The 9,092-nt window shown below is 42.7% G+C and overlaps 1 protein-coding gene across 8 annotated transcripts in view; it reads left to right on the top strand.

The window, feature by feature from the left end:
* Positions 1-9,092, top strand: part of SGMS2 (sphingomyelin synthase 2) — an 83,971-nt gene that overhangs the window by 64,260 nt on the left and 10,619 nt on the right. For all 8 annotated transcript variants that reach the window (XM_073892091.1, XM_073892090.1, XM_025873596.2 and 5 more), the window contains exons 3-4: positions 3,331-3,448; positions 8,771-8,924. In XM_073892091.1, coding sequence (XP_073748192.1) covers positions 3,331-3,448; positions 8,771-8,924 — 272 coding nt within the window. The remainder of the gene's footprint in view (positions 1-3,330; positions 3,449-8,770; positions 8,925-9,092) is intronic.

Below are 9,092 nucleotides of genomic sequence, written 5' to 3' on the forward strand. Positions count from 1 at the left end.
ACTGTATTGGTCTAGAGTCAATAGCATTCTTTCAGGTTTGCTTCTATTCAGGAGTTCGCAAATTTTACATTTCTTTTTCTGTTGCCTATTGGCAGTCGAGTCACAGGAGTTTCAGAAGCGGCATTTAGGCGTGGGTCCATGCAGTTTGGGTTTTAGGTTTCTCAAGTAACCGTGCTGTCCAGTTTCCCTGTGGCACCACAAGGGAGCTCTTAGTTCATTCAGTCTCCCTGTTCTGGGAGTAGTAAAGCCACGTACTTTTGCCTTAAAGACACTTAAATATAGGACATAGCTCTGAAGAGGTTATTTTTGCTTCCCTGTGAAATCTGACTGCTAGTCCATAAAAACAGGGCCCCGGCAATTCCCTTTTCATCTTATGTCTCCTTCAGATGTTTTGTTCTCTACTAAGATTCTAGCAATTAAATCACTAAAATAGAAGTTGGATCAAAACCTTGCCCATAAACGGAGGCTTTTGAAAATGTAATGTGTACTAACTTAGTCGATACTGTTCAAAAATTCACAAATGGGATTTCTGCATTAATGCCACAAGATCATGTTTAGGAGAGAGAATTTACACTATAGTGTTCCTTCATTTTCTTGTTGCTTTGAGAAGAGAATTCAATCTCTTTGCTCAAGAGTTTCCCCAAATTCAAGTTTGCAGTTTTGAAAGCTTGTTCTACAAACTGAAGTCATTCCTAAACATTTTCCTTGGTATGTGTAAGTAAAAGGCAGCTATCAAGGGTCTTTTACCAGAACTATTTGCTGCCAAAGCTGTTAAGTTATGGTATGCTTTATGCTGAAAGCAAGCAATAGGTTTGTTGAACTTTAGCATTTCTCTTTTGGATGTCTACAATTGACACTGAAAATAAAAGAGCCTGCTTAGGCCAAAGGTGTTTGCTTTCTCCCTTAATTTAGACCAACATTTTATTCATATATACATGAAAAGAGACATTTTCCAGGGTCTGGTAAGTAGCTGGCTTCTACCGTGCTGCTTAAGCACAGTCTCAATTTATTTGAATCTTTATCTAGAGAGTTGTTATGAACTGCCACTCCGTGAGTACCTTAGGCTTTACCATGTCAAAACTCCTGGGGGTGCCGGGTGGCTTAGTCAGTTAAGCGGCCAGCTCTTGATTTCAGCTCAGGTCACGATTCCAGGGTCATGAGATCGAGCCCGAGTCGGGCTCTGCGCCGGGCATTCTCTCTCTCCCTCTCCCCCTCCCCCCCCAAACAAACAAATAAACTTGTGGTCACATAGCTGGCCACACATTTTAATGATAACCTACTGTTTTGATCACAACTCATCAGAAACTTGTTGGGGAAATCATACTTTTTTTTTTTTTTTTACTTTTGAGGTTAGAATTGTATCATTTTAGTAACTAGTAGAATAATTTTTACAACCTGTTTTGAACATCCTAGCTGAATGAGAAATCCTACTTGCTTTCTCTTGTAAAAGCACCTTCAAAGCTGTGGGAAAAAAAATCATTAGCAGTAGTTATTTTTCTAAATAAGGTTGCAGAGTGTACATTTTACCTTCTAAGTTAATTTTCAGTTCTGAGTACAGCTGAACTCAGAATGCTGGAATGAATATAATTGACTCATAATAATTTTTGCTTATTACTTCACCTTGTCTAACAGCATTGAGCACCCAGTTCAACAGTCTTTGGGTTTGAGGTTGAAGCAAAGGGTGAATTGTTTTTCACTTAACCAAATGGAGAGACTCAGCACTGATGATCACCCTTTCCTTTTCAGTACTAGAAAAGGCAGAGTTAATATAGCAGGCCTTTGAAAGAAATGGCCTTGCACTAAATAAATACTTTCATCTAATTGTCTTTTTTAAAGATTTTATTTATTTGAGAGAGAGTGAGTGCACACAAGAGCAGGGGGAAGCAGCAGGGGGAGAGGGAGAAGCAGACCCCCTACTGAGCAGGGAGATCAACATGGGGCTCTGTCTCAGGACCCCGAGATCGTGACCTGAGCTGAAGGCACTTAACTGACTGAGCCACCCAGGCACCCCTCATTTAATAGTCTAGGTAGTTTTCTACTCTCTATTTTGACCCCAGAAACTCTGGGATATTCTTAAAATAGTTACTGGAAATGGGCAACTAAAATTATATTCGTACATAATTCTGTAAATTAGAAGTCCCAGCAGTTACCTGAATTAGACTTTGATCCACGTCAGACCACAGTCTTGGAGAAAACTAAAAATATGCCACATGCCTGAAACTGCCTAGTTTTCCAGAAGTCTTTGATCGGTATTAGTTTTGAAAGTTTGAGAGCTCTGCAAATGAGAGACCTGTAGGAATATAGTTTATGTGTGAGGGAGGTTACAAGTAGCAATTCCAGGGGCTTTATGGGCCCCACCCTTCTGTGACTCCCCAGAACCCAGAGTTTATAGACCCACCCCTAATTACACAGCAGAAAACAAGTCATTTTCGCTGGACATCAGGACGCTCAGAACCCTCGAAGCCCATTCAGATAACCCATGAGGCAGCAGCGCAAACAGGCAGAGCCTTTCCCGCTGGAGGACAGTGTGCACAAAGTCAAACCTCTGGGAACCACTGCACTGGAATGAGGACTCAGGGGTACAGGACAGGTCTCCACCACAAAATATTAAGTATGAAAGTACTTGTGGGATTTTTTTTTTGCCTTTTTTTTTTTTTATTGAGGTTGAATAAAATAAGGGTAAACTAATCAGTTTAGAGTTTCACCCTTAAGTGTCCATAAAGGTACAAGGGTACTTGGGACATTTTCAAAATCTAGTTCTCTGAAAATCTGTATAGTCATAGATAAAATAGTTCGTGCCCAAGTTGTGAAAATACTTTTGGATGGTCTCCAAATAAACCTTGCTTATATAACTGAGGTTAAATCAGTTGCCCCATTTCCCTCTGTGCCCAATTATGTAGTATCACCTTAGCTCATTAGTTAATTCCTCTGTGACTCATTTATACCTTTGATATGTTCTCAAGAGAAGGTTTTATTAATGTAGTGTGTTGACGAGAAACGTAGAGCAGTTCATTGAATTCTCTGGCAAAGAGTGCCTTTTTTTTAGGAGAGGTTGTTGTCTAGAGCCCTTAGTCTGCTATAGCTTCTCCACTCCCCACAGACATTCCTTTTGGGTCCTAACCCTCCTAGATTTATTACAAAAGGTGAACCTTCATTTCTGGAGTGTAGGGGTGGGCCGTTCCATGTAAGCCTGTGTGTGAGCCGTGAAACTGGTCTGTTAATGCCACTCTGTGTTAATCATTCTTTATTCTGTTAAACGTCGTTCTGTATTGCATTAGGAGCAGAAACAACGAGTCAACTTGTTTCTCCCTGTCCCCGTTTTTCCTTTAGGTCAATAGTGGGACGCAGATTCTTTTTTATCATTGGAACTTTATACCTGTACCGCTGTATTACAATGTACGTCACCACTCTGCCTGTGCCTGGGATGCATTTCCAGTGCGCCCCGAAGGTGAGCGCCTCTGAGCTAGCATGTAGAGGAGACGAAAACACTTCGGGAACACCTGCTCGCTGTATGGCAGGTTCTTCAGACACTCTTAGAGCTGTTAAGTGCAGTCTGGTATATTTTTTGTTTCTCTTTGGATTTGGAGGGAAGACGTTCCGATATGTTTTCATAAAACATGTATCTTTGTGCATCAGAAATTCATTTTCTGCTAACCAAAAGTTACAGCGGGGTGTTCAACTCTTCTTTTTTGCCTTCTCTTGTACTCGTTCATGCATTCATTCATCCTACAAGTGTTAAAGCTGCTGTTATGTACCAGGCCAGGCACTGTAGCAACAGCAATGACCAAAGCAAAGTTCTTCTTCAAGAGTTTATGTTCTATTGAGGGATGACAGCCAAAAACTAAATGCATTACTTGTAACATGATGATAAGTCAGGTCACTATCAGATGAAGAACAGAAAAGCTGAGTAAGGGTAATGGGGACACTGAGGGTAGGTACGACTTAGAGAGCAGAGAGGCTTCTGTAGTAAGAAAGCATTGGGGCAAGATACAACATGAGGAAGTGAGCCGTGTGCATAGGCCACGGAAGTAGCTTAGTCACAGTGGGTTCAAGGGGTGGCAGGAGGCCCATGTGGCTGAGTAGAGATGGCACAGGCCGTGGGTCCCCTGGGCCCTTTGTGGCCCACTGAAGTGAGGAGAAGTCATTTGATTCAGGCTGCATTCTGAAGGTAAGGCCAACAGGATGTGCTCGTAAGAGAAAGAAGCCAAGGATGACCCCAGAGTTTTTAGCAAATGGAAAGCCAGTGTGGCCTTTTGCTGGGATACATTGTGGGAGTGAACTCGGAAACTGTCTTAAGCAGGATTTATAGTCTCTCCAGGTAGAGTCATTTCTTGAGAGAGCTGTTAATCATCTTAGACCCCAGTATGCCCTGGTTTATTAAAAAAAAAAAAAAGGAAACTTACAAATCATGTGCTTTCTGGACAAGGGAATGAAGTCTAACATCATATTTTACTGAACACTAAGCAGATGTCCCAGGTGGAAGGAAAAATAGAGTTGTTCTGAGGAAGTCAACAGTCTCCCTCACCAAATATAGGTGTGGTTTGGAGAAGCCTTAATTTTCCAAAGCCATCAAAGCAGAAAGTATTTGTAATTAAAACAGTGTACATATTGAATTTAAACATTGGCCGATTTTTAGTGAAACTAATTTAAGGCATGGGAGAAGTTCAGAAAAGTAATAAGCGCTTCTAAAGGGGTTATTGCTCTGTGTTAAATGAAGAAGTGGGCACAGAAAAGAAAGCAAGCCCATCCCAGTAATGGATGAGGTTTGCAGAGATGAATTGCTATGATTACAGAAAGACAGTAAATTAAAGATCCTCCTCCCTGGAAGAGTTGCAATTTTCAGAAGCCACATCGGTAAACGTACCACTGGCTAACCAAGCTACAAATACTCACAATGGAGGCTCTGGCGGTCCTCCTAACTAATCCACCCCCATGTTCAGCTGTCAAGACCTATTCCTGCCGCATAAGCAGGCTGGCTCTGGGTGCCTGAATAAGGGTTCAGTAAGATAAACACACAGATCACTCTGGAGGTGGTGCGGTGTTCTAGCACAGGAGTCAGAATTGAGTTGTCAGTGGGGTCCAGCCACGGACTTTGAGTGCTCCTTAGATTGTGCTTATGAGGCTGTTAGGTAATCTACCGGCCTCCTCTGTTGTTGACTCGGTGGAATATCCTCTGAGGCTGTGAACAATGACAGGACCGTGTATCCTGAAGCCACTCGCAGTGGGAGGGTGTCAAACACAGCCCTTGCTGCCTAACACAACTTGTTCCTCAGTGGATACAGTCCCCACACGTGATTTCACAAGATTGGGGAAACCCTTGGCCTTTGGTTTCCCAGCTGCCTTCTCTCTTGTCTATTCCTGGAGCTCACTTTGAGTCTCTTGCTTACAGTTTGCCTCAGCCCACCCACCTGAGTTTTGGTTTGCAGTCACAAAATCTTGCAGTCTTTTTTTTTTTTTTTAAAAAGGAATAAAAAATTATTTTAATCATATCAACAAGCCAAACCAAAGAGGAATGGTTCATGGAACTTACAGGATCCCAATTCAGCACTCAGTGCTCTGCTTATGCGTGAGCCCAGTGCCCCTGGTCCCAGGGCAGAGGTCAAATCCCACGAAGATGTTGGGATTTTGCACCAAGTCCTTGGTTTGGCTTTTCCGCCTAAACTCACTGATCTGAAATAGCTAAAGGTGAGATATGGGCATGATCTACAGGATTCCCCAAATCTAATACGGCCAGTAGAATTTCTCTACTCCCCGACCATCCTCCCATCTACTGAATCTTGTGTTTAAATCCATTTTGGCCCGGTTATTAGGACTTGGATGAAATGATTTAGCTTTTCAAACCCATTTGGCCATGTGCAAGAATGTTGGGCGGGGATAGCTCTAGTCCCTTACCTGAGAAAGCTTTCCTGGCCATGAGTGCCCAAAGGACCCTTCTTCTGAGCTGAAGGGACCGTGTGCAGGGTGAGTTTTTTGTTTTGTCGTCAGCCGTGTTGGGCTGTCTTGTACTTTCCTGGTGTGGGACGTGGCATGTGGTGGTAACAGCTCCAGGAACCCTTAGAACACGGAGCACCCGTCTGGTCTGGCGCTTGTGATCGATGCCTCTCCTCTTAGTCATCCACGTCTTCTGTTCCATACCGAGTCATGGTGTGGAATGGTGTCTGAAAAGATGAGGAAATTAATAGGAACTAGAGTCTTAAGTGGTGAGTGATGGAGGGTCCCAGTGAACCAAAACAGAATTAGGAAAAAAACCCCATTAATCCCAATTCTCACTTAGCCTCCCCTCCCCTCCCCAGTTTTCTTTCTACTCTCTTTTTTCCCCCCCTTTCTTGAGGTGCTCTTTAGCATTTATACTGAGCATGAATTGACATCTAGGATAGCAATGACAGGATCAAGGAATTAAGAACTGTGGAAAGACAGAGCAAGAAGAGAGCGTGCTTTCTCTGTTCTGTAAAGGCATAATGAATCCAGGGCTATCAGAAATCTCCATTCACCCTCGCTGCTGAAAGGAAGAGGGGAGAAGACAATGTGTGGCAATAGTTCGGCTCCTGGTCTGCTTAGACCTTTGGGTCCATCTAATCCTGGGTCAAGGGACTGATGACTTTAAGGGTTTCTGCCCTTAGGAAATTAGAGTACTGAGTTGGGATAGGCGGACAGATTAAAAAAATATGTTAGGGTTTTGAAATGAATAACATGTCCTTTTTAAACTGTAAACACAGTGGTTGGGCAGCATATGTACTTTTTAATTTGATCTCAGTGTTAACAGTTGTTTGTGCCAACCACGTGATAAGAAGTTCCTGAAAGACTGTGATTGATCTGATAAAGAACACAGCTAGAGTTTTATCTTCCACATCAAGGGTGTATCACATCATTTCATGTAGTTTGCAACACACCTTTCCTGAGGTGCCCCTGAAATGAGTCCTGCAACTTTGTTAGCAGTACTTAACCTTCCCCAGTGTGGATCCTTTGCTGCCCTCTAGATCCTCTCTTTTCAAGGCAGGATCACCTGTTACTTGGCATGTTGGTTTAAGGACTATCAAGTCTTTTTTTTTTTTTTTTTTTAAGGTTTTATGTATTCATTTGAGAGAGAGAGAGAGCCAGAGCAGATGGGAGCAGCAGAGGGAGAGGGAGAAGCAGACACCTCACTGATCAGGGAGCCAGATATGGGGCTCGATCCCAGCACCCTGAGATCACAACCTGAGCCGAAGGCAAACGCTTAACCGTTTGAGCCACCCAGGTGCCCCAAGGACTATCAAGTCTTGATAAAATATTTGTGTTCTGGTTTTGCCACCTGGCTTGCCCTAAGCAAACTTTTGAAGAAAGTTACTTCTCACCTTGCCCTCTAATCCCAGTTTATGGCATTTTCTCTTGCAGAGCCTTATTCTCAACTATCAACCAATCATGGTGTGTTTGCCTTTTTACATGGGTCATCTGAATAACAGAGAACTTTCTAGATCCTTATGAATTCTTTTTTTAATCAGGAAGGTTCTAAGGTCCCAATAGTGATGTTTTAGGCAAGGAATCCTGCCCGGATTCCTGTTGTACTGGATAGGATGGTTTTCCACTTGCTTTAGGGGCTAACTGAATTTCTCTACTCCCAGACCATCCTCCCGTCTACCTGTATGCATCCTACCCTCCTTTACCCCCGGCATCCACTTGGGCAGGACACGGCCTGTCTTCATCACCTGTTTAGCCATCATCAAGGCTGGACTGGCCATGCTTCAGGGCCTAGTTGCCCGAAAGGATCATCATTGAGTTACAAAAGGCAGCATGTCCTAGACCTGGCCCCCTAGGTCCCAGATGCCTAGTCATTAGTGGTCCTTCTGTATTTCTCTTCTCATGTGTACTATTACTTGAATATATTTCTGAGGATCATTCCTTGATTTTTCTAAGCCTGTTCACCTGATACTAGATTGTTCTGAAACTCTTTATCATCTGGCTCTTGAGCATTTCAGTATTCCAATTTTCCATGCCTACCATTTTGACCCACTCAGTCTACTACTCCTGCCTATTTGCTTCAGTTTTAATGGGTTATAAACTTTTGACTATTGGGTCAAACTCCTGTCCGAGCCCATCATTGTTTCCTATGTCATCATGGTGGCTTCTAGGGACTTCTACACCACTGTCCAAGGGAGCACTCTTACCCTCTGCAACAGCACACAGATTATTTCCTTGGAGGATGTTTTTCCTGATCAGAGCTACTCATTTTTAAAAGCTGTCAATACATCTCTAATCTATCATTTGCAAACCTATTTAAATTATGTAATGTGTTGCAGCTCCCTTCTTAACTGTAAATGTCTTGATCAGATATTAACACAGCTCTTTGCACACTTTAGGCTGCCCACTTAACACAAAAGTCCCCGAATACACTTTAGAATATTAGTAATGTGGTATTCAGCTGAATCAAATATTAACCATCCAAAACCCTGACTTCCCCCTACAAAGAGGAAAGAAAGTAGCTTTGATCTTTTTAGTGCATAGCTGTGGTGAAGTCATTGGTTATTAATATTTTTTAAAAGCTTTGCCCAAGGACACACCACCACCAAAACATATTATTAGTAACATACTGAATAATTTAAAATGTGTCACTAAAACTCGCCGGTACAACGAATAAAACCTAATTGGAGGAGCTTCCCCCCCTTGGCTTCTTTTTGGCTTATTAAGTTAAAAGGGAAAAAGCACAACCTGGTAAGCTTTCTAAGTATCACACAAATTAGGCTGAAGTGTGATTTTATCGGCTTGTAAATTTTCTTCCTGATCTTGTGTCTTTCAGCTCAACGGAGACTCTCAGGCAAAAATACAACGGATTCTGCGATTGATTTCCGGTGGTGGATTGTCCATAACTGGATCCCATATCTTGTGTGGAGACTTCCTCTTCAGCGGTCACACCGTTGTGCTGACACTTACTTATTTGTTCATCAAAGAATGTGAGTATAACTCCTTCCCACTCTGTTGACTACTGTGGTGGGAGGGATCCCTAAGGCCAGAAATTGATGGGAACCCTTATTCCATTGGGATTGATAGCTATGAAAGAGACAGGTGTGTGTGTGTGTGTGTGTGTGTGTGTGTGTGTGTGTGTGTGTGTGTGTGTGTGT

This window comes from Callorhinus ursinus, unplaced genomic scaffold (genome assembly GCF_003265705.2).
Source record: "Callorhinus ursinus isolate GAN/ISIS: 27379988/994484 unplaced genomic scaffold, GSC_fseal_2.0 scaffold4, whole genome shotgun sequence".
In the NCBI taxonomy this organism is placed as follows: Eukaryota; Metazoa; Chordata; class Mammalia; order Carnivora; family Otariidae; genus Callorhinus; species Callorhinus ursinus.